Here is a 25,919-nt window from a genome sequence, read left to right as displayed (position 1 = left end):
GTCCGCAGGGCCGGCGGCCGCCGCCGATGCTCCGGCCGCTGCCTCCGCCCGCCATTGGCCGTGCACAGCCCTCCCCCACTCCCCTCCCCTCCCGGAGCGCCGGGGCTCGGGCGCTCCCCGGCAGCGAAGGGATCCGCGGCGAGCCGGGCGGCGGGGCTCGGGCGCTTCCCCGAGCGAGCGCTCCCGGCCGCGGCGCCGGGGCTGGGCCGGACCGGGGCCGCCCCCGCCGGCGGCTGAGGTTGAGCCGCGCCCGCGCGCTGCAGCCCCGCAGCTCCCCCCGCCTGCAGCGGGCACGGGAGGCGGCGGCGGCGGCTGCCCCTCGCCCGCCGTGCCCCGGCCGGGGCCGCGCGGGTCGCCGCGGGCGCAGGGCGGCTCCTCCTCCATGCGGCGCGGCCGCCCGCAGCGCCCGGCTGCCCCGCGGAGCGCGGGGGCGGCGGGAGGCGGCGCGGGGCCGCGCGGAGGATGCCGGCGGGCGGCGGGGCGGCGCGGGGCCCCGGCGGGGCGCGCTCCCTCAGCCCCACCGCGCTGTCCCGCAGCCTGTCCCGCCTGCGCGAGCAGCGCGCCCGCTCGCGGGCCATGCTGGCCCTGGGGGTCACGCAGATGGTGCTCGGATGCCTCATCGTGGCCGTCAGCTTCGCCGCCCTGGCGCTCACCACCTCGGCCCGCGTCCGCCACTCCTGCCCCTTCTGGGCCGGCTTCTCGGTGAGTCGGGGGCGCGGGCGGGGGCGGGCGGCGCCTCAGGGATGCGCGGCCGCCCGACAGGTGGGACGGGGCGGTGAGCCTGAGCCTGAGCTGGGCCGTGGGGAGGCGGGCAGGTGAGAGCTCCTCGATCCGCTGCGCCGTGTTCAGGGCGGCTGCGGCGCTGCCCCCAGCCCGGCAGTAGAGCCGTGGCGCTCCCCGCTCCCCTTTGGAAGGGCTGGCCAAGGTACACTGGGTTTTACCAGCAGCGTCGGCTGAAAGTTGGGATGACAAATGAGCCTTTGGCGTTGCCCGTTCCATCGGCGCTGATTTGGGTTCACCTTGCGGTGCGGCCGCCGCTCAGGTCTGGCGCGGTTGTAAATTGAGCCGTGAGCCGTGCGGTGCTGGAGGTGACAAACGAGGCGAGCACAGCAGGAGTGGGAATTGTGCACACACGGCACGGAGCAGCTCTGCCGAGGAGCGCTGGACAGGCCGTGGCTTTGGGGCACCCGAGAGCCCTGCCCTGAGAGGGGCAGGGGAGGCTGCGGGTCTGAGAGACAAGCTTGTTCGTTCTGAACGCAAATCGGGGTCCTCCTGATTCCTTTTGCGATATCCTCGTTCACTTTCCATTGTGTTCTGCTAGTACAAAAAAAAAAAAAGTTGATAGCCTGACTCAGGTGGTCTCATTTAGTGCTGATCATGAGTGGCTGCGTCTGTGTGTGGGCACAGTGCACACATGGACACATTAGCATAATACTGCTTCGTGAAAGTTTTTTTCATAAGCAATGAAATGAGGTTTGACGTTTTGGAAGAATTAGGCATTTCTGAGGGCACTGGTAACAGACTCTGTGTTATTGGTGACGATTTGCTCCATTTAATTTAATGCATTACCGGTTTCAATTATGTCTCTTCAGCTCTTTTAACAGACCCGAGAGTTTTCGACTTCAGATGTGCTTGTTAGAAATCAGAACAGTTAGATAAACTATTTTGGGTTATTTACTTCTGAACATGTGGTGGAAATGGTGTAATTTAAAAAAAACCTTAAACTATTCAATATACTCTTATGCAGAATATTTCTTTATTTTTTTCTGAGTCTTTCAGAACAGAAGAGTCATTCTTTAGATATCTTTATTGATTTTGTTGTATTTTATTCTATTCTTGAAAATAAATACGAGTCTACACTAATAGCGCTGATATTGTCATTCTATTGAATTTGCTCCTCTGCGAGATAATATGCAATTATTTATTGTGGTGAGGTGTGAATTTTAGGTTCAGAATCTGGCTGCTTACATTTAATGTGCTACTGAACCAACACAGCTTAGGCAGCCCTTGTTTCTTACCTTGACAGTGAGCATAACTCATATGCATAACTGCTTGTGGATTCCAGTAACTTTTTCAGTAGTGCCTTTTCCCCACCCCCTGTGTTCTGTGTACAAACACACTTCTGGTGGTTGTTGTTATGCTCCCAAGATAGGCTGGTTTTCTTACTGTGGCTGCTTTCTACTCTTCTCTCTGTGCAGTGTATTTCACAGAAAATGTGTTTCCCACTGAGATATCATGTGTGTTAGTTGCTCACCAGAGACACCAAACCTGTGATTCCAGCCTGTGGTAGAACAGGTGGAAGGCTCAGAGAATTGCAAGAGAAAAAATAATTCTACCTTATAAATGACCTATCTCAGCATTAGAATAAACTTAGTTTCCTCCTTTATCCTTACTTCTAAGTCTCAAGAATAAGATAAACTAGAGCAGTTTTTGAAGCATGATGAGCCTGAAAGAACTTTTTGAAGCTAGTCTAAAAGCCCTTTGAGGTATTTAGTGAATTTAGCAAACACTAGATATATCATCACTCACAGCTGAAAAATGCTTCTGTGAAAGAGTAACAGTATTTAGCATGCTTCTGTAAAATACAATTTGGGTAAAATGCAAGGTGGGTTTAAGCAATATGAGAGAAAAATAATGGTGCTATCCTTCCCCTCTTTATTTGGTGCCAAAATCAGACATAGATATTCACTGCCTTCACACTACTTCCCCCTCGCTTCTTGGAAGCAAATAACTGAGTTGTTTGATATTGAAGTAGCAATTCTGCACCTATTTATTTGTGTGTGTGTGTTTATATGATATACTGTAGTTTTTAGCCATTAGAAATGTGCATCCTAAAAGAGAGCAGTCTTGGCATTGGTACTTTTCAGCAGTTTTTGACACCAAATGCCCAGTTAATATAAATGAAGGCTGCAAAAATTTGTTAAGAGTCTTTCAAATGTTTCTGAAAAGAATTTCCTGGTGTTTGTAACAGTCTAGGTGGTAGAAGAAAATTTAAAATAGATCAGGCTGCATATTAGACTCACAGAAAGTTCTGTAATCAAATGCAAGGAAGGGTTCTGATTTCTGACTTTCTTTTTGAAATCAAATCAAATGACCATATAAGTGACAGCTTATTTAAAGGACAGGGCACCATAATTTCCACAGAACTTTGAAGAGTTCAGAGCTTATTTAAGCATCATCTCATACCTTGAACAGTTTATCTTTCATAGCATCACATTAGGAAATAAAAAGTATATTCATATACTTTGTATTAAGAAATTTTTATAGTAATTAATCAGAGTCAGCCTCACACTGAGCAGAAGGAAATTTGAGGTTTTGATAAGCAGGTACTGGTTAATTCTCTATATAGGCAGCAGTCATTGACAAGACCTTGCAATCTGTGTGCTGAAATGCTTGGCAGTTTGTTCCCATTGCAGTGTCCTGAGAAAAGGGCGATTTCTTTTTTATATTCTTTCAATTGGGTAAAATAAAATATTTTTTTCATATAAGGGAAATGAGCATAGGTGTCTTTAATCCTGTGAAGAACAGAGCACTAGCCTCATTTCAGTCATGGAAGGGTAGGTCTCAACATGAGGCTGTGCTGGTAGGTCACTGAAAGTATAAGCAATGACAAGGTTATTTACCTCTCCTGTAGGTCCATAGTTGCTTGAATATGAGAAAATATTTGTACCCCCTTTGCCCTTTAGAATACAAACCATGTGCCAGTTTGCAGTGTGTTGGTTCCGCAAGTGACCAGATTGAAGGAAACACTTCTGCTCAGCGTGCCTGATGTTCATGGCTTCTGTCAGTGTTGGGACAGTAGCAAACCACAGGCTGATGGAGCTGTGGCTGTATGACTGCAGAAGCAAATCTCACTTTGTGAAGTCATTTCTTGAAATTATTTAGAAGTTTGCAGAAAGATGTTATCTCGCTACCCCCCATCTTGATCCCAGCAATTTAAGAAAATTACCAGGCTTAATTAGAGACCAGAGTTCTCTAGTATAGCAAAATATTAATAAAACAGTAAATTAAACCATAAGATTACCCAGGTTTCTAAAATTACTCTGGCACTAGAAATCTTAGCGTGTATTTACTGTGTATTCTTCTATTTCCTTCTTTTACTTGACAGTAACTTGTGTGCTTGTGTAGAAGTCTGTTGCTGGAAGATCTTGTGCTGCTTTTCCTTTTTAATAAGTTTCTTCTCAATTGTGCCTCTTTTCCATATCCCATGTTCAGAGCAGACCAATTCTTCTGGCTTAAAAGCATCTTTAATGTAGAATTTTTCAAGGTTCATGACATACATGCCTTTTTGTGTTCTTTGAAAAATGAAATGTATATAAGAAGATTGTTGGTGTGAACTCAAACCCAACTTTCCTGGAAAATGGGAAATATGTTATATACTTGTCTATGCTATTAACTGAGAAAGCTGAATGTAGTATTTCTGTATTCTTCTATGACATTGTACAAAATAGATTTAGAAATCTCAGATGATGCTTGAAGGAGTTAATTTTCAAAACCTTCTACTTGTCTGTGACCCTGGCTGCTCCTCATACGCAGCAGGTTGTCCTGGCATGTTCCTATACAGAATCATTGTGGAAGTGAAGGGGAGATGACAATAAAGGATGATTTGTTAGCAATTGTGTTTTTCTCTTCTCCATTTCAATTAAAGGGCTTTCCCCCCCCGCTTCCTCCTTTCCCCTGTTCTGTCCTCTTTTGGTATTTTTATTTTCCATTATTGCCTCTGGATAGTCAGGAGGAATAGAGTGATAGTTGTGGCTTGGGGCAAGGAATCTTAGTTTGCATGAGAAGCCTCTTGTGAACAGTGTGACTGTGAAGGCAAAGCGAAACTCCTTGAAAGAAAGTAACCTTACTGTTCCTGTTGTGTGATACAGCGTTCTCTGAACTGGGACAACCTGTAACACATTTATTTACTTGTTTTGGAGATGATAATTTCATGTCTAGGACTCAAAGGGCAGCTTTCTCGTCCACCTGCTGTAGGTATAAATGAAACTCTAACTCTGTGGTCATCAGGTAGTTTTTTACAAAATGTCTACTGTACTTCCAAGTGTGCTCTGTGAGAGCTCTAGATACTCTCTGGGAATATGAGAATCTATAGTATGGGTTGCTTGATTGAGTCTCCTGGTTAACACACAGCCTGAGAGCTCAGCCTAGAACTTTCTTGGAGGAAACACTGTTTGGGTGAGAATATGTGACCAAGATGCCTTCTCTGCAGAGGATTGTTCTAATAGCAGATTTCAAATCTGGGGACTCATAGCCATGATGGTTGGTTTATTGTGGACAATTTGTTATTCTGTGATAGTAGCTGCTGGTTCAGGCAAGGTTCTATATCACAAAATATTCATTTTCAGACTTCTTTTGTATTGCTGGTTTGGGAATTGGGTAGGTAAATTTCCACATAGAAAAAGTTTTTGGGAGACTTATCAGACCTTTAATGCAGATTATCAAATAGTCAGGCCCAGGGAACAAATGAAACTGATTTCTCTATGTGGTTGTTGAAGATCTTATGTCATTCCTGAAAGATATTGTATCTATACACTAGGACAGTTACTCTGAAGTTTCTTGCTTCAATTTGATGGATGTTTTTTCTCTTTCCCTTTCCTTCCCTGTTTGTCAGGGCTTTGAATTGTAGTCTCTGGAAGGAAGTCAGCTGTCTGGAGCTTTGTGTCTCAGGAAGTCTGCTAGGGATGTGTGTTGCTGGTACAGTGTTGGTAAAAACATATCAATGTCACCTGCACAGGCTTGCTTCTCACCTACATAAAATTCATGAGGATTGCAATGTGTCTTGTTTAGGTGATGGATCATTAATATTTTTATTAGCATTCTTGGTTTGTACATCCTGACAGTATTGTGTGACAGACAAAAAACCCAAAAACTTCCCACCCAGAAAACCCATGAAGCTGTTAATAGATGCCAGTTAAAACTTGTGGCATTGGTGCATAGAAGAGATCATACAAGTTATAGAATATAAGAACTGAGAAGCCTTGGGTGCATCCTCTGTGTTTTATGAAGTCTGTGGTCAGGCAGGGCTTTGGAGCAGGGCATTCATGGGTGAGAGTGTTGTTTCCATATCCTGATGGAATGATAGCAAATCAGATGGCTGGACCAAGGAAGTTAGAAAGATGACAGTGTTCCTTTTTAATTCTTTGAACTATGCATGGTAAAATAACTTCCTGAGGATTTGGGGCTAAGTACAACCTTGAGTTTTTTTGTCTCCTGTGCACTAGAGAAGAGCAGACTCGTGGAAGGAAACGTTATTTGTTTCATGAGGCTCATCAGCTTTTATTGCTTCTGAGTATGTTCTGTTGCCTTAGCCTTAAGAGCAATTTAATTTTAAAACTTCCTGTGTTACAGGAAAGAGTAATAGACTAAAGCAACGATAATTATGATAAGAAGCAGGAGGTGTCCAGTCTGTAGGGAAGAAATAGCATCATTTTTATTAATCTTATATTATTATAAGTGACCTGTATTCTGAAGTCTTTATTTTTCTGTAGGCAGCCAGACTGCAGAATAAAAATATTACCTTGAGTAAGTCTCTTACTGTTGTCAGTGTACAGTTTTTAGTTAGTTTGTTGTGGGTTTGTTTTCGTTTTTGTAGCAGAAAGACCGGTGTATGTCTCAGGGTCGAGTTTTTCATGGGTCTGGGTCTTCAAAGAGACGAGAGTGGTTGTTGGTTGCTGTAAAGTTGTTTATTGCAGGAATGCATCAGTCTTGAAGGCAAAGAGTTCAGAGTATTAAAGTCCATGCTAAAGATTTCTGGCATAGAGTACTGAGCAGCAGTAGCAACAGCAGCTCCCTTCTCCTCCCTTCTCCTCCCTTCTCCTCCCTTCTCCTCCCTTCTCCTCCCTTCTCCTCCCTTCTCCTCCCTTCTCCTCCCTTCTCCTCCCTTCTCCTCCCTTCTCCTCCCTTCTCCTCCCTTCTCCTCCCTTCTCCTCCCTTCTCCTCCCTTCTCCTCCCTTCTCCTCCCTTCTCCTCCCTTCTCCTCCCTTCTCCTCCCTTCTCCTCCCTTCTCCTCCCTTCTCCTCCCTTCTCCTCCCTTCTCCTCCCTTCTCCTCCCTTCTCCTCCCTTCTCCTCCCTTCTCCTCCCTTCTCCTCCCTTCTCCTCCCTTCTCCTCCCTTCTCCTCCCTTCTCCTCCCTTCTCCTCCCTTCTCCTCCCTTCTCCTCCCTTCTCCTCCCTTCTCCTCCCTCTCACTCCAATGCAGGGGATTTTATTCATAAATCATCCAATGAGCTAAAAACACAATTCTAAAACATTCTTCCTACACTTATCAGAACTTAATTCTAAGGTACAAAAGTAATGTCAGTTCTTACACATAATTTATGCATATAACTCTATCTATTCGCATAAATGGTTCTACCTGTTTTATCTAGAAATGCAAGCAATGTTCTGCTATGTTTTTGTTCTGACTGGAGCTAAGTTACTGAACTTTAAACTAAGCCTTAGGGCTTTTTGCTCTCTAAGGCACTTAAAGTATATTCCCATTTACTTAAAGCTAAAACTTACACTTCTACTTCATGTCTGTGTGGCTTAATATATTTTAATTTCTCTAAAGGCTTTAGTTCAATCCTTTCATTTTGGGACTCAGAGAGGCTTCTATTTTATACACTCCAACATCTCAGTCTCTTTAGGAATGAAATATTTTTCCTGGATGCTGGTTGTCCTTTCCAGCCATTTCTTTAATGCTGGAAATGGAGGAGCATTTGCTGAAAAGACAGCAAATACTGCCCAGGAACTTATGAGAACTAGCTGTGAGGAACAGGTAAAGTCTCCTGAGAGACTTGGACAGAGTTTCCACAAGTACCATTTGGTGGAAGTGGGAATTTCTAAGGTCAATAATCTGGTTATTTGCAGCTGCTGAACTTATTAGACCTTCGTTTTAGTTGTATGTTGTGACTTACTAAAGAAATGAGTTGTGAATTGTCGTGCTTAATTAGCTATTCTTTCATAATTCATTTTTGTACTCACTCCTGTGCCTTCTGGGATCCAAGGGCAGAACAGGTAATGGGACTCTGTAAGGTGTGAACTGCATGAAAATATGTAACTTCCAGGAGTATAATGATTTCAGTGGTGCATTTAGAGAAAGCTGCTCTTCTAGAAGCAGGTGGTGTGGTCATTACCTCATCTCTTTGGGAGCAACCATATTGCTTTAAAGGAGTTTTATGCAAATGTGACAAATGTAGGGAAATTTATAATTGAGGAATATTTATACATTCAGGGCATCCTAACTTATGTGCAGGCAACATTTTAAGATCAAAATGCCCTAAAGCTTAGTCTTCTGTCTTTGGCAAAGTCACTGAATCACTGCATGTACCCCATAAGGAGAAGCTACAATCTGCTTATAAGGACACTATGTTGATAATTCCTGCAAAATTTCTTGCTTGTGCTGTTTGAAACTTCAGTCCTGTGCCCAGTATATTTTATCATTGTGATTATTGGTGGTCTGTGGCTGTGTCCATATCAGTGTTGTGGTTCTGGTCATGTGTGCTCCCACTCACTGTTCTGCACACCAGGGAGACAGAGCACACAGACTCAGCTCCTGAGGGACTGAATGAAGCCAAAGATGAGCTGTAAGAACACAGCAAATGGAATCTGACTGCTGGGAGGAATGAGGTATCTGGGCCAGACTAGAGCCTGTCTGAAAGTCACTTGCCATTGAAAGCATGGTGTGGATGCTCTCAAAACCAGATTATTTTGCAAACAGATTTGCTCTTTAGCAATTCAGGTAAAACCTGTAAGGCCAATCTGAAAGCTCCTATATTGTTCAGAGGAAGTGAACTCTCTACAAATTACTAGAAATGCTTTGTGCTGGGCAGATCCTCCGTCCTGGTTACATCTACATTGGTAATTTGATGCAGGTCTGCAGATTAAAATAGCCAATTCTGAAGAGCAGATGCCAGTGCTTGGTGTGTTACTTTTAAGGGCCTTGAGTAGGTGGAGTACTTTTGAGCTAATTTGCAGTAAATGAGAAATACTTCTTTGAATTACTGCTGCATTCCTTATAATTAGACCCTGTTTTCTGATAGATTGTGATTTTAAAAAACAAAGGCACTGAGAGAATAAACATGTAGCTTTACACTGTCACTTTTGTATTCACTCTCTTCAGAGAAGAAACTATTTTTCATCTGTGTGAAAAATTGTGTTTGCAACTGTTTTTCAGATTTGTGACAGATTTTTTTTTTATACTAAAGAAATTAAGATTATTCTCTATTAAAAAAAATCCAAAGCCAAACAAGTATTGAGCATTCAATGTGAAGAGCCAAGGGATAACATAATTTATCAATAATAAACACAAGTCATTATGTCACTATTATGCATTCTAGTGAGTGTGATTCTATCAGAACAGTTAAACTCAAGTTTTCCTTTGTTATAGCAGTGAAAACCTCGACTAATGCTACCAAAGTAAGAGGTTTTCAAGTTCTGAGTCTGTAAACAATCATTGATGCTTTGGTGGTGCTGTGAATGTGTGACTCTGTTATGTCATTCTGAAAATAACATTGGTAGAAAGTGGTTTTGTCATATCTTGAAAGTACCCGTAGTTCAAACAAATTTTATCTTTCTGGAGGCTAAATACAAAAGCTTCTGAAAACCTGTGAAATATAGGGCTAAAAAAAAAAATTACAGGCTCCAGTGCAGACTCCTGTCCTGTGTTTGTGTGGATGTGAAGGGAGCTCAGTCTGTTTTATGTGACTCAGGTCAGAGTATCAAACTATAGACTTGACTCTTTACATGTTCCCACTTAAACAAATTTTCTAGTGGGGGCGTAAGACCACTTACACCTTCTTGTGGCAAGTTTCAGTTTTTCTGTTTATGAGCTGAAAGTAAAAAATGCATTTAGAAAACTCCTAATGAAAGTGTGGGATTTTTAGATGAAGAACAGATGAGCTTCCTCTTGCTTGCCTATACTGACATGATTTGTATCTGAAAAATCATTGTCTATTGCAAATGAGAATAAATGAAATGGATGCTGTTGTAGTCTTTCTGCCTTGAAAATTGCTTTCCAAAAAGGCATGTTAATTCAAGAAGTGCTAGATTTGAGTTTTCATTTTGTAGTGGTTTTAAACACAATAGAGTTTTAATGTGAAATAAATATTCATTACATGTACAGAGTAAAATGGAGCATCCAAAAAGAATATTTCTGAGTTTGTCACAAACATGTGGTTATAAAGGATACTTGAAAAATTCTGACTTAGGGAGTGAAGACTTCTTTAGATACATCAGAGTGTTACAAATAACTTTCATGTTCAAATTAACATGAAAACCAGAACAAAACAAACCACAAAGCACCACTGGAGTGGGGGGGTGAGGAAGGAATTAAAATACATGTAGGATAATGGCTCATGCCCTTGAGACACATTATCATTGTGTCTGTAATTGCAGGACTCCCTTACAGCTGCACCACATGATTTCACTGATGTGTCTTTGCCACTCCTACCACAGAACCTGCTGCGTGGGGCTAGAGAGCAGTGAGGGCAGGACAGATGGGGTAGCAGGTGCACTTTGTCTGCCTGATAATGCTGCACACTTTGGGTAAGATGTTAACAACTTGTCCACGTGGCCTTTTATGCATATCCAGCAATGATTGTCCTTTCAGAAGGACAGAAATAATGTTATGGTAGGTAGGGGTAAGATTTAATGTATAGACTTAAGTCCTTGACATAACCAATTCTTCACATTTGTTCTGATACAAGAGGAGACATTAGCTTTTTTCAGGAGTTCCTAACAGGTACACCTCTTGTCCTGTTTATTCTTGTGTGACACATATTGTTCTGGGCCTAAGGAATTTAAAATAATTTAGAATTACTTATTTTCCTCCCTTAAAATTTTTCCTTCATTCCTTATGAAATTTGGAATGAAGCTTCACAATCAGACCATACTGTGAGATCCTGCAAAATATTATTACAGAAAGTAGCAACAATACTAAAACATTGCTATCTGCTTTTGAAGTTCCTGTCAATTCAGTAAATATTTTCTTTCCTACCTAAGTAGTTTAAGTCTTCAATGCAGATTTTCCTTTGAGCTTTTCAAATACTCACACTGTGATTTGCCAGACTCATTTGTCTTGGTATATAATATTTGCCTTTTGAGTGAAGAACCTTTACTGTAAAAGCAATAATGACAGTACAAACTATAAAGTGTTGTAGAGATAATAAGGATAGCCAATATCAGACCAATAGCTGGTGGCATTTAGTGTCCAGCAGGGACCATGTGCTCACCTTCCTTCACTAACCTGAATCAAGTCTGAAAGACCAAATATCAAACCAGCTATTAGGAAAAGTGGTGCCCAGTGCCAATACCTGTCAATCCTAGGTGAGGATTGTCTGGAGAGTTCGATCATACACATCATTGGTTTGTGAACCCAAAGTAATAGGCAGGAAGGCAGAAGGAAGAAAAACCATTTTCCACTTTCTTAGCCTTGTACCTTCCCCTGCAGCAATGCCCTTTTTGCTTCTGGGACTAGAATTCATCACTAGGCAAATTGTAATGTCCTTCCACTTGATAGTTCCTGCTCATGTCCTGACAGTTTGAAAACTTGCCTTCCAGTACGACTCGTTTGGGGTTTGCTTGAGGTTTTGCCTCAATCAGCTGTTTTGGTTCCTAACTATAGAAGTAATTATCTTGTTAATTAACCTATTTTGAAAAATTAGAGAAGATAAGAAATAATGGGTAAAAAAGGAGTCAATTTGAGAGTTACAGTTACTTTTCAATCTTGACTATTTCTGCAACAAGCTATTTTTTTTAATTTTTGAAGGTTATTTTGGGATTCTGAAGATTTCTTCCCTTCATCAATTATTTGATTTATATAACATCAGTGGAAAAATGTCTCTGAAGAATTTTACCCATGGAAAAATAATTCTGTGTAATAACATTTAGAGCTCCTGAAAAATAAAAATCAATTAGGATTTTTTTTGTCTATAGTATAGGTATATTAGGAACTATATGGGAGTCTCCAAACAATATATTTCCTTGCATCTACTGTATTTGACCTAATTTAAAAAAAGAATCTAATGCCAAATTGAATGCTGTAGTAGTGAGCTATAGCCCAAGCTCTTGAGAACTAGGTCATTTAGAAATTATAGCAATGTTTTAAATATTATTTCCCTGATTCAGAAAGGTCTAAAAATACTTCTGGTGTCTTCTGTCTGGCTGTTAACCATATAATATAAAAAATGTTAACCATATAACATCAAAAATGTTAGACCTCCTTTGACCTCCTTCACCTCCAGCCTAAGTGCTCAGGAATCAGTGTTTTAGATGGTTCACCTGTATTGGTGTAGTTCTTGTGTAGAGTTCGAGAAGGCAAATGAGACCAGTGTTAGGAGCAGCTTTTTTGCAGGTTTTTTTTTTGTTTTGGGTAAAACATTACAGAATGCAGCATTGAAACGGTGGGATGGGCTCTGTGTGAGTTATCTTAAATCCTGCCTCACTGGCAGTTCAGCAGCACGAAACAAAGCTGATGGATGTGAAGTCCTGACTTGTGGCACAGACCATAGCACGTGCCAAAGGTGAAGAGGATGTGAAAAGCTTATACTTAAAAATAATCTGAGGCTTTGCAGTGTTCTGTTTTCTGCAAGCAGAAAATTCAACAGCCAGTATAATTATATTTGTTAGAAGGCAACAAGAAGCCTGTGGATTAACAATAAGGCACAGTGATTGTATTAATCAGTAGACTCTTACGGAAATGAGAGGTTTAAAGGTACAAATACATATCATCATACTTTGGATTAAGTAAAAAAAACTTTCTGAGGAGATCATCCTGAAGAAGATGAAAAATTGTAATTTTACAAACATCTGCAAAAAAGAATTCCATTATTTTCTAATTAAATTGTCAGTGAATAGCTTGATAAAGAAAAAGTAAACTTGTATATTAGGGAAGGTGGTTTCCCTAGCATGGGAAAAGATACCTCATATAACTATTTTAGTTAGTAAAGTTGTAGTTGGATGGAGCGTGGTTTACTGGATTTTTCAGAAGCAGGCACTAGCTTCAGTGTAAGGCAATAAAATGTATTAAAAATCAATGTATTTGGTGTCTGTTAAAGAATGCCTTTGTCATTTAACAGGAAGAAATGTTTGCTTCCCCAGTTGCCACTTGAAATGCCTGAGGAGTGGGAAGATGAGAATAAGCAAATAGTGTGTTCTCAGACAAGATTCACACCTCCTCAATCCTCAAAGAACTTTCTTAAGAAATGTGCTCTCTGTTCCCTCTGTGTTTCCACATCTGACAAATAATGATCTGTTACTTTAGTAAGCTCTAAATATGCCCTAGCATTGGATAACAGGGTTGTACCAACCTGCTGAGGGAACTCTAATAAACATAACAGTGATGGATAGTTCTTGCACTTCTTTGCCTGAGAAAGTAAAACTTTTCTATCTTAACCTACCCATGTTTTGAAAAAACAACAAGAACATGTTGCAGGGACAATGAATTCTGTCATTTCATTGACCCAGTGGTCTGTAGCAAGGCTTTAAGGAATGTGCTAGCAGACAATGCGAGGAACATTTCCTAGAAATCTGGGATTGTAATAATAGCATTTGTTACCTAGAGAAGTAACCCTCTTGCATATAAATCGAAATTCTGCACACATATTTCCTTTTTGTTGTTGGTTTGTTTTTTGTTAATTTGTTTGGGCTTTTTTTTTACTTAGTGGAGATTTTTTTGTGCTTTTTTTTTTTTTGAGTTACTGGAATTTTATGTTTTGTTGTTCAAGTTGGGCTTTTTTAATGTATGTTGTGGGGATTTCATAATATGGTGTTGAAAAAACTAGAAGAGGGTGAGCTGACAGCTGGTCTTTCAAGGATGTACTGCCTGTAGGGGTTTGATTGTTTGTTTGTTTGTTTTCCTACAAAATGGAGGTCAATTATTTAGAAGGGGAAAAAAAGTGAGAGCCAGAAAATTCTTTTGCTTGATGAGGTAATAATGTCACAGTTTTGACAGTAAACTTTCTGTCTGTGGAAGTGAGGGTCTCCAATTCCTGTATTGAGCAGCTGGGAGCTGTGCCCTGGTGCTTTTGTCAGATTGCCTTGGCTCCCAGCTCGATAACCTTTGTGCTTGAATGCAGCTACACCAGTAAATTAAACACCTCCTGGCTTTCTGTCATGTTCTGTAGACTTGTGATGTCTTCCACTGCTCTCTCTCATTTAGCTCCTTCATAGAAAGTGTTGGTGAGAGGAAAGTTTGCAGAATCCAATTGATTCTTGACTGAGAGTTAAATATGGTGTGTAGTTTTTTAGCTGGTTATGCATTCACCATAGGGAAACAACCAAAACTAAACCCAACAATAAAAAAACTAAACCAGAAAAGCATTAAATTTGTAATTGATCTTAATAGTGTTCCTCCTTTAGTTGCATGAGGAAGGGAAGAAACATAGTCATAAAGTTAGTGCTTACAGTGTATGATGGGAAACACTGGATTATTTAGTGGTCAAAATTGTCTTCTACCAATAGAATGCAAGGCTGACTTCCAAATGACACAGCTTTGCTAAGGGTGTGAAAGTAATGTCCGAAATAAAAATGGAATCAAGCTTGAGAAAAAGCACTGTGGAGATGATGTTTGTGATTAGGAAGATATTTGGAGTCTTCTCCAAGTTTGTGCAATAGTATAATGGTGCTACCAGGGCTGGCTAGGCTGCTTAAGAGTAAGTGTAGGCTTAGATTTGAAAGCTGCAAATCACAAGTGTGATCAGTGATGATAGAATGAGGAAAAGGCGGATACTATAATCTCAAAGGAACTGCCAAAAACTCAAAATAAATGTTTTAACAGTGATCACAATTAACATTATCTTCATCGGCTCCAATTAACTGCCAGAAAAATGATCATTCTTTCTGACAGTTTTTTCCATTTGCCCCTGTTGACCCACAGAAGCAGAATATCCTTCTGATTCTTACCAAGAAATTTATTTGACAAATAAAAATTCACTCATCAAAATGTAGGTATATAACAAAAACTTACCTACATTATAGAAAAAAAACGAGCTGTGTTAAAGCAAAAGGAGGTTGAAGTAAATTAACAGGGCAAGTAAACATGACATGGACTCTAAAATAGCACCAAAGGCTGATTGTTTTTCTCTGTATGTCATTTAATTATGGACACAAGCTATACTGCACTTCATAGACGCAGATGGTAAGACTTGACTTATGAATTTTACTGGCATAAGGCTATATTTTGAGTAGATTTTCTCTGCTTTTTGTTTGGGGTTTTTTTGTGGTTTTTCTTTTTTTTTCTTTTCCTGCAGCCTAGTGCCCTGCATGAATTTAATACCTGATAGTGTGTAACTAACTGGGCAGCAGCAGTAGCTTAGCAACATCAGCTAGTGCTGGTGCCAAAGAACAGTGTTGGCTTTCATCATTTTAAAATGCCAGCTGGTCCTTTAATAGTCTTTCTATATTTAGAGATTAATTGATAATTGTGTTTTAACTTGTAGACCTAGGCTTGATTTCACCATTCAATTGTTTGATAAAGAATTTGGGAGTCTCAGAAGTTTTAACTGTACCCATTGATAGATTTAAGAAGGGCATGGTATTAACTAAATCCCTGAGATACTTGGTGATGAAAAGTACACAGAAACCTTCCTTGCTTCCAATTCACTGTAAGTGCACAAGCAAAGCTGCCTAAATGTACCAAAGGAGTGGCAGAATGCATTCTCTGAGAATTATGATGTTCTTTTAATAAACAGTACTGTCCAGTAAATATATGCACATTTTTAATATACAGTAATTTCAAGATTATAAACCACACCTGATTATAAACCACACGTCCAGGTGTCAGCAACTGTCTTGTGTTACAATACAGAGTGTGATAAAAGGTATCTGCTCTATCACCATCTGTTGAGGGTGGGGGCAGTGATCCTTATCTCAACAGCAGATATTCTGCTAATGGGCCATCCATTGAAACCAGGCAGGGCATTGTTCTTTATCTTTTCACAACCCATCCTTCCTCCAGAGAGCCATTTTCTGCTCATGGCACATTGATTCCCACTGTGGGACTGATAAAATTACTGCATCCCATTGGAAGTTGCTCCAGCCAGGGGGAAGAGCCCAACATTTCTTACCGAGATAAAAACAGAGGTTTTGGGACACTAAGGGAGCCCCTTTCTCCACTGGACTCCAGAGGAAAACCGGATTTCTCCACATCACCACTGGACCTTTAGAGGATAACTGCACCTTCTGCAGGAGCACTGCTCCAACTGAATCACATCTGTCACTGCAGGAGGATGCAGCCACCATGGAATGGGACTGCTGCCAACACCCTGCCTGGTGGGATGTCAGGTTGTACTCTGACTTTGTCAGGGTTTGGAGTTTGTTTCTTTGCAGTACTGTATTTCTATTTTGATTTCCCTAGTAAAGAACTGTTATTCCTAATTCCCATGTCTTTTCCTGAGAGCCCCTTAATTTCAAAATTATAATAATTTGGAGGGAGGGTGTTTACATTCTCCATTTCAAAGAGAGGTTCCTGCCTTTCTCAGCAGACACCTGTCCTCCAAACTAAAACAGCAACTTTTTGTTCTTTGTCCATATATAAGCCGCACCTGATTATAAGCCGCACTTCCGGGTTCGGACCAAATTTTAGTCAAAATGGTGCAGCTTATAATCGTGAAATTACTGTAAGTAAATTAGAAAATAAATTAGTATTAAAATTATATTCTGATGCTGTGCTTATATGTATGCACACACTAAAATAAAACAACGAGAACGTATTTTTAAATGAAATTATAAAATTATCGAAATGTGCACCTGTCTTGGGTCTCAACAACACATCTACTCTATTTTCACTGTGAGATCCATCCATAAACAGCAGCATCTCCAGCTGAGTGTTTGTTTAGATGTTCCTAAAGTTAGGTAATAAAGGAAACTGTGTAACCTTTATTACATCTTCCAGCAGTTAACTACTCCTGTGCTAGTATGAATCTCATCCATTAACTTTCTATATCCTAATATGGAATGTAAATTTTTTTCTGCAAGCTAAGCTTTTTATTATTTTTGATGTATATGTGATAGATACAAGTGCAAATTATTCTGTTGCTGTTAATTTATTGAGGTTTTTTAACCTACCAGAAAAATACTATTGTTCTTTAGCCTGGGTAAACCATACAGAACTGTCTAACCTCACTTATAAGTAGTTTTCTAAACCTCTTTGCGTCTTTATTTCTGACCTACATTCTCTACGCTATTTGGGTAATTTAATAAAATGTGGGCAGAGCATTCTTGCTGGGAATCTTCACCAGTGCTTATTGCAGCAGAACGGATACTGTGCAATCTGTACGTGTGACAGTCCTGCAAATTTGCTCCCAGATGCTGTCTGTGTGCCTGTGTTCCTCTGTCCCTTTCTTATTTATATTTTGATTCTTGGTTAAACTAACCCTCAAGTCCTTTTCTGCAGTTTTCCCATTTTTGACAGTTAGGGCCCCTTAGGTACTGAAATATTAATACTTTACTTCTTTTGAGTTTGTTACTTTTCAACAGTGTCAGAGCAACCTCATTTGCAAACATCTGTTAAGTTCCTGAAATAATAGCTTTTCATTTTTCAAGGTCCTTAGGTTGGTTGTGGTACCAGCGTGTCTCCCAGCTTCAGGTCATGTGTGGACGGTTATCTCAGTGTGTCTCCACAGAGCTGTAGGGCTTCAGATGTGCACTTTCAGGATGAATTGTGCACACTGGGCTTTGATTCATCTTCTGCAGACTGGATAGCTCTAAACTGGGAAATGTGCTTGCACAGCATCTCTAATGCTGCCTGGCTATGGATGGGCATTTAAATCCATGGACTCAGACTCAAGCTAGATCTTGCTTCTAAAGGCTTAACAAAACAACCAAAATACACCCCAACTAACAACAAAAAACCCAACAAAACCCTCACACCCTACTGAAAAAAACCAAAACAAAATTAAACAAGTAAACAAAACCACAAACAAACAAACCCCCACAAGCACTGAACCCAAACAAACCTTGCCAGAGAAGCCATACTCCAGAACGCGGATGGTGTGGATGTCACTTCCCAGCAGCATCTGTTCCCTCAGCAGCTCGGTTCCTGCTGGCTACACTGCCTGTGGGTGGAACTGTTGTTAAAAACACGTTGTTTTGGTAAGCTGCACACACTCCCTGAGCTAATCCCACGCAATATAGCTTTTTGAGGGGTAGAAACTCTTAAGTTATAGCTGGAGATTTGGGTGGGTTTGGTGCCGCTTTGTGGTGCTGTGTTTCAATATGCCATGCCTAGTTGAAGGGTTCAAATTCATCTCAGTTGTTTTTTATTAATTCTGATTTGCAGTCATACCCAGAAACTTTTAAAAGTATTGAATAACTTGTCATAGCTATGATTTTTTGAAAAAAACTTGAAAGGTATTTTCGATGAAGATCGGAGAATTTTTCATGAGAGGAGCTTTCCTGATATCTAATGGACAAGTCTTGTGATTTTGTATTGCTAGAAGAAACTTTACGTGTCCCTCTTTGGCTTCAGCCAGTTTGGTCTTTCTGGTTTAGCTCCTGTATGATCCTCCTGCCACGCTGTAATAATCTGACAGTCTCTGGTTCATTAGAGCAGCTTTTGGTAGTAGGTGTAATAGCTGTCATTAAAATGATTTTTTAATAAGTATGTAGGATGTTTCATGTTTGTAAATCTGCCAGTTATTAACACTTGCACTTATTTTCTGGTTCTGTTCTCTCTCATTGTTTCTCAGAGGAATTACTGTACAAATACTTGGAGGAAATTACTTTCTGTTGTGTTTATATAACACTGCTAAAAGGATTTATAAATTGGAAGCCAGCACTAGGCAACTGAAATCATGTTTGACTCGAGCTGCAACAGAAAATTACTTTGAATATTTAATAGCTTTCTGTTGGGGTCGAGGGTGGTCCCCAAAAATACTTTTTGGGGTTCTCAGGTTATCAGGGCAAAAGTGGCAAAAAAACCCTGACCACAATCAGCAACATAAAACTCTTTAATAATAATGAAAGTAAACGTGGGACAAGGCCCAAAAATCCAAATACAATAACCAAGGGGACAAGGTCTTTTTGGGAGCCAGTGGTCAAAGACAAAGATACAGGGAGGTCCAGGGTATAAATATGGGGCAAGAGAGGGGGTGGAGTTGAGGTTAGGGTCCAGTTGCTGTAGGAGAAAGTGGTGCAGATGTGCAGTAAGGGAAGGCAGGGTCCAGTGGGGTGGGCTGGGTGGGACACTGCGTCAGCTGAGAGCAAATGGATATACAGGGAAGGGAGAACATTCTAGGAACTGGGAGTGGAGACAATTAACTGGGAGATGAGGGTTAGGAATATGTATGAGGTATTGACATAGGCAGTCCCATAACTCTTTGGAACTTTTTTCTGGGGTGGGATGTAATTCTTCTTCAGTGATGGTTGCCTGACCTGGAATACTGGTAAGGCTGACTCCAACAGTTTTCTAGTCTTCAACTTTAGTTTTAAAGGTATTTGGTGTGCCACAGAGAACAAATGATAGTCTTCTACTGACAGTTAAGTGGTATTGTAAAATCATAAATGTATATAGTTTGTCATTTTCAGGAGAAGGAAAAATGAAGATTCAAATTTTCAGAGTAGTTTAGAAGTATTAATTATTATTATTTCCTTTCAGTGTTGACTCTTATTTGCTTCATCCACTTTGAAAATTCTAGGCTAGGACTGTATTCCGACTAATGTCAAGGTTTGATGTGTTAGTGATTTCTTTTCATGTATAAGGTGGAGATGGATTTTATAGCTTAAAAATGACAAACCATAACAGCATACAGAAAGGTAGTTTATTGCCTCCCTGTAGAATCACTAAATGCGCAATAAAAACCATGATTTTAGTTTCCAAATATTGCCAGTGAGTTCTAGGAAAGCAGTGTGATGTCCTGCACAGATTGACTTGCTAAAATGCTCAATGTGAAGGCTTACCTAGAGCTCTGGATTTCTTTACCATTAAAAAGCACATCCTGCAGACTGCAGAGAAGGAAGAAAAGGTGAGAAGTTAGGGGGAAAATATAATCAAGAGGTTTTATATTTGAGGAAAATAAAATGGTGCAAGTGACTGATTTGAGAAAGCTTCTCTTGCTGATCACCTCTCTTGGAGATCTTGAGGTAGAAAAAGACTGGGTTTCTTTGGCTTACCCAAGATATAAATCAATTTGAAGGAGCTTTTCAGACCACATTTCTTTTATGTTACTACTACTACTTATAGAATTGGTTGATGGATTAGAGAGTATTTAAGGACTCGGCAAACTTCTTTTTCTTTGAGTATTTTGAAACCAGCACCATTACATTTTTGTCTCCCTGGGTTACAATTGCTAAATAGGTAACTCATTGCCAATTTCAGAATTGTACATATGATTTTATTAATTTTTTCTGAGCACTCATAACATTTCTGTCAGGAAGGGAGACAAGAACTTCAGTGAATACTAGAGTAACTGTGATATGGGAACAGAGTACCAGATCCTAGCTTTTTGCTCTCTTATATTTCAGAAAGATATGTTTAAGAAATTCATGACTTTTTATATGAGTTTGCTATCAGTGGGATAGCAGAATCGTGGATTCTGAAGCACTATCTATTTAGTGGATTTACAGAATGGCCTGGGTTGGAAGGGACCTTAAAACTCCTCTCATTCCATCCTCCCTGCCATGGACAGGGGCACTTTCCACTATCCCAGGCTGCTCCAAGCCCCATCCAACCTGGCCTTGAACATTCCCAGCTTCTCTGGGAACCTCTGCCAGGGCCTCACCACCCTCACAGGGAACAATTTCTACCTAACACTAACCTAAGCCTGCTCTCTATCTGTTTGGGGATTTAATTTTGATAACCATTTTCTAAACCTGTGGTGTCTGTAGTGAGTGGAAGGTCCAAAATCATCCTAAAAATTTAAAAAATGACTTATTATCTTTGAATATTCAGTGGTTCACCATTTTGATGTGTAAAATAAAGGTTCCGAATGCCCTTTATTATATCTAGTAATAACCTGAGTAACACACTGTGTTCACTTCTATCATATTTTGAGATATAGCAAGGGATTATTTTTGTGTTTTAAGAGCAGCAATGCAGTGATTTTTCTTCTCTCCTGAGACAATAAAATAAGATGTTAATTGGGCAGGCAGCAGTGCAACGTTTCACTGAGCATGGTCTGCAGAACTGCTGGAGCAAGAATGAGAAAGTTTTGCAGTCTGCATCACTTAGCATCAATTACTCCTCTGTGAATTGTGCATTTGTCATGCAGCATCTCTGTTGCTTCTCCGTAGTATCACTCATCCTTCAGACATTTTCAGAAGTTTACAGAATATATCTGCAAAAGACACAGCTTAGCTTTCATGCTGAATATTAAACTTTAAAGGGGATAAATTATCAGCTACACAACTGAATATTTTGAATTTCATGATTATATTTTTTTATCTCAAGTGTTTTATTTCTTTTTGGCTGCTTGCTAAGAAAAAGAATACACTTTTTTTGCACTTATATTAATAGTTACAGTATTGCTTTTAGTTTTAATGATATTTTTAAATTTGATTTTTCTGACTTGACTACCGACTTCTGACAGTTTTCTGACTTCACTTCTCTGGCCCTTTCCTTTTCATATCCTATTTCCCCAGTGGCTGCCTGCTGCAGAGTTCCCTGTTTAGCAGTAATCTGCTTTTGCTCTTTGTGTGTGTGTGAATTTAAAATCAAACAAAAACTACCAAAACAAAAACAAACTCCAGTGAGAATTGACAATGATCTCTACAACCTGTCTTGATGATCCACTTGATGCTGCTACTGATTTCCATGTCTCAAGATGGGAAGTAGGATAGGCAGTCTAGAGGGAAGAGACAGGACAGATTTTGTCTTTCTTTTCATTTTGTTAGGAACAACAGTAACAATTTTGCTGCCTCTCCTGCAGTTTATTTTGTGCTCTAAGGCTACTGTTCTGTAAAATGATCAGTAATATTTCTTGGTACTGTTTCTTGTGAAGCTGTATTGGAATTCTGGAACAAGTTAGGTTTGAGGTCTTTCTGGGATATAAAGACTGAAAAAATGAAGGCTGCTTCTCTTTGTTGTGGATAAAGAAGTCCTGTGTCCTTCAAAGCAGTTATTGCAGTGTAAGAAGCTGATGAAGAACAATTAGAACATGAGTGAGGGTCTCTCTACCACTGCCAAATTTCTGTGGCAGTTTTCATAGGGGAGATATAAGGAGAGAGGTTAAGAACCTTCTGAGATAACTACAACAGGGATGAATTATCGATCTCTAAAGGTGTGTCTTCTGAAAATATTTTTAGTAAGTAAAGTACAACTTGTTTATTGGAACATATTACAAGCAGAATCTGATATGCTGTATAAGATATTCCAAGTTCATTAAACTTTGCAACATTACAGTGATTTAGCAAAGAGCTGTCTTAATTTGCAGAGTCTGAAGCATGAAAAGGTGAGCTGACCTACTTAAGTGACAAAAATTTGTGCTTTCCAGAACCAGGAAACCTACTCTTTGCAAAAAGACTCAAGCTCTCCAACTTTCACCTTTGTATTTGATTTCTGAGTCTGTTACTTTTATTTTTTTTTCTGTTCATATCATTTGACTTTCCTTAGGTAATGTCTTCAGCCATTGAGCATCTGACTGTTCATAACCTTATGAAAAAAAGTACATGGTCCTATGGTGTGTGATACAGGTCTAAAGCAAGGCTTGATGCTGTGTGGTGTTATGAAGGATCTATAATGTCTGGGAACAGTTTTACAATGATGTCTTGGGTTGCAATACAGGATGTGACCAAAAGTATCTGTTCTATCACCATCTGTTGAGGGTGGGGGCAGTGATCCTTATCTCCATGGGAGATACTCTGCTAATGGGCCATCCATTGAAACCAGGCAGGGCATTGTTCTTTATCTTTTCACAACCCATCCTTCCTCCAGCCAGTCATTTTCTGCTCATGGCCACTGAGTCCCACTGTGGGACTGATAAAATTACTGCATCCCATTGGAAGTTGCTCCAGCCAGGGAGAAGAGCCCAACATTTCTTACCAAGATAAAAACAGAGGTTTTGGGACACTAAGGGAGCCCCTTTCTCCACTGGACTCCAGAGGAAAACCCGGCCCTTCTACATCACCACTGGACCTTTAGAGGGAAACTGCACCTTCTGCAGGAGCACTGCTCCAACTGAGCCACATCTGTCACTGCAGGAGGATGCAGCCACCATGGAATGGGACTGCTGCCAACACCCTGCCTGACGGGGTGTCAGGTTGTACTCTGACTTTGTCAGGGTTTGGAGTTTGTTTCTTTGTAGTGTTGTATTTCTATTTTAATTTTCCTAGTACAGAACTGTTATTCCTAATTCCCATATCTTTTCCTGAGATCCCCTTAATTTCAAAATTATAATAATTTGGAGGCAGGGGGTTTGCATTCTCAGTTTCAAAGAGAGGCTCCTGCCTTTCTTAGTAGACACCTATCCTCCAAACTAGGACAAATAAGTAGGAAGAAAATTCTGAAGGAAGTGGGATGAGAAGATGTAGATGAAAGTTCCTTTATAGATGAAAGTTCCTTTATATGCTGAAACACAAAAATGAGTGTGAATAGCATGATTTCTTTCTATCCCAGGGAACAAAATCTGTGTCATTTTAAGAGAAAAACTGAAGTTTTTTGCAAGAATTATTTATCAAGAGAATTGTTAAAATGAAAAAGATTCCCAATCCACAATAATATTTCTGTATGCTGGATATTATTGTCTTTTGTTTTTGGCGGCCCTCATCATTCCTTCCTATTCAGTTTCTTTCTTCCTCTTTCTTTAAGGATTATTTAGTGAAGCAGAAGCTGTGATTAATTGATGATGTCCATGCCACCTTCAAGATCAAAATGAATTTCTGTTGTAATTCCCAGTTTCTGTGTGTCCCAGGTCTCTTCTCCTGATCCCTTTGACTCCAGAATCAGCAAAAGTGTTTTTCATTTGGTCTTTGATTTTCTGATCTCATTTTCTGGGTCAATCTTGTATCCAGTCCTGTAGCTGAGAAGTGGTGGTGTTGCTAGGTTGGTTTGGGATGACAAAGCTCTGAATCCATGCAGGTGCTGTCCAGCTCTTAGTTCCTCAGCTGTGACTCAAGGCACTGCAGTTTGGATTTCTGTGGGTTCTGCTGGGTCCTTTAAAGTGATTTTGCACTGAGACGTTTGAAATTTCCTAATGTTCCGCTGGCACTCTGCTAGCGTGTTTCAGCAAGACTGACATATGCCAGATTTAGATGCTCTGGTGCAATTCACTCCTCTTTTCTTCCCTTTATTTGTTCTTGCAGAATGAGTCACTTGATATTCAGGACTGTCTTGTATTCAGGCCAATTTAGCACTCGCCAGCTTTGCAAAATGCACTTAACAGAAACTAAATACAAATGCCTAATTATGTATGTGCACCCATGGACTGGTTTGAGGCTCATGTATTGGAGTTTTCTGTGTACTCATTTTGATTCTTTATAGGAGCTGGATGAGTCTTTTAAAAACCGATTTACAGATTGCTTTAGAGTTGCTATGTTTCATTCCTACACCAAGATAATTTCCCTGGGAAACTATACAATGTGCTATATAAATAAAGGTGAGTTCTAAAGGAGAAATATCTCAGAGATATACTGGTCAAGTTACTCATTTTCTGGCTCTAGGATGGTGTTGACAAATGCTGTTTGTTAGGATCTCTGCTCTCCTTTCTGTAGATTAGGTCTGCGTTTTTGATTGGAAAGGAATGTAGCAGTAACTGTATTTAACTTGGCATAAAGTCAATATAAGGTTCTGATAAGATGAAGAACTTAATTTTACTGACCTGAACTCAGAAGTTCTTCTCACTTCTAAATTTTTCTAGTTTTAGATTTGGACATAATTTTTTCTTTTGTGTAGAATTTTTTTCCTGGAAGTATTAATTAAGTTCCTTGTTTTGGTGTTTAACTTCATTACAGAAAGAATATTGTAGTTGTGAATGTTCTCACTGTTCTCACCTGTGTTCCCTAGAGAAAAAGACTTCTGAAAGATTCATACTGTTGAGACTACTGAGTTACACTAAAATCAGTCATACAAAAGATGCTTTTTCCTCTGTTAAAGTTTACATAAAAGAAGTAAAAGCTTTTTCTTTTCTTTTTTTTTAGTATTACAGTTAGGTATTTCATATCTTCTTTGAACTGCTTGATCCAACAGGCAGCTAAGGGAGGAGGAGACAGGAGACAGTATGTACTGGCTGCACAGTCTTTTAATTTCTGGTTCCTGTGTGGTGTGAAGGATGTAGGTGCATCTCCTTGGTGTCCGAGCTGTAGCCATCCAGTGAGCTGAGCTGAGTGAACACACAGTGCACACTGACACCTCAGCTGTGTGCTCTTGCACATCCAGGTCCATGAGTCTGAGACTCACCTTCAGCTGAATCTGTGGGAAGAGCAGGAAAGTTCCAGCTCTGGGTTCCTGATCTAGCTGGTATGTGAGAGCTGCCTTGGGTGGCTGAGGCTGAATTGAGCTGGTGTATCTTAGATACCAGTATATGGAAAAGCTGTGGATGCTGTAGGAAAATTGAATCCTATTTAGCAAGCTTTGAATCTTTTAACTGACTTTTTGTCTAATGAAAATCAGTAGTATTCTAGATGCTTTCAATATCTATATTTCCCAAGTTGATGAATGAGACAGGAATAGCAGACTATTTGCATAATGTAGTTTCTATTAATGTGACTCACATTTTTCTGTGCCTTTGTGTGTGGAGCTATTCTTTTTATTGCTATACTATTTTCTCTTCCCTTGTCCTTTCTGTCAACTTCTTTGGCACTTGCATTGATTTTTTTCCTATTAAAAAGAAAAAAAAACCCCACAACAACAAACAAAACACAGCCCTGAAACAAAGAAACTGACCCACTCTTCCCAACCTCCAAACGTTGTCCTGCTAATTTTGTGGTGGATTGCTACAGTTCTGTGGTCTTTGTTTAGTCGTGTTGTGTATTCTGTGGTACAAGATAGGGTTTAATTACTATTACAGA

At 40.2% G+C, this 25,919-nt stretch overlaps 1 protein-coding gene across 7 annotated transcripts in view; it reads left to right on the top strand.

Moving 5' to 3' along the window:
- Window positions 1-510: 510 nt before the first annotated feature.
- FAM189A1 (family with sequence similarity 189 member A1) overlaps window positions 511-25,919 on the top strand; it is a 107,502-nt gene continuing 82,093 nt past the window's right edge. For all 7 annotated transcript variants that reach the window (XR_006163037.1, XM_042779656.1, XM_042779655.1 and 4 more), the window contains exon 1: window positions 511-702. Coding sequence is in view for 6 of the 7 variants with exons in the window: in XM_042779656.1 (XP_042635590.1) it covers window positions 577-702 (126 nt within the window). In the remaining variant the exon portion in view is untranslated. The remainder of the gene's footprint in view (window positions 703-25,919) is intronic.

Source organism: Catharus ustulatus, chromosome 12 (assembly GCF_009819885.2).
Source record: "Catharus ustulatus isolate bCatUst1 chromosome 12, bCatUst1.pri.v2, whole genome shotgun sequence".
Lineage (NCBI taxonomy): Eukaryota > Metazoa > Chordata > Aves > Passeriformes > Turdidae > Catharus > Catharus ustulatus.
Note: the sequence above shows the minus strand (reverse complement) of the source record. Positions and strands in the feature narration are given on the sequence as shown.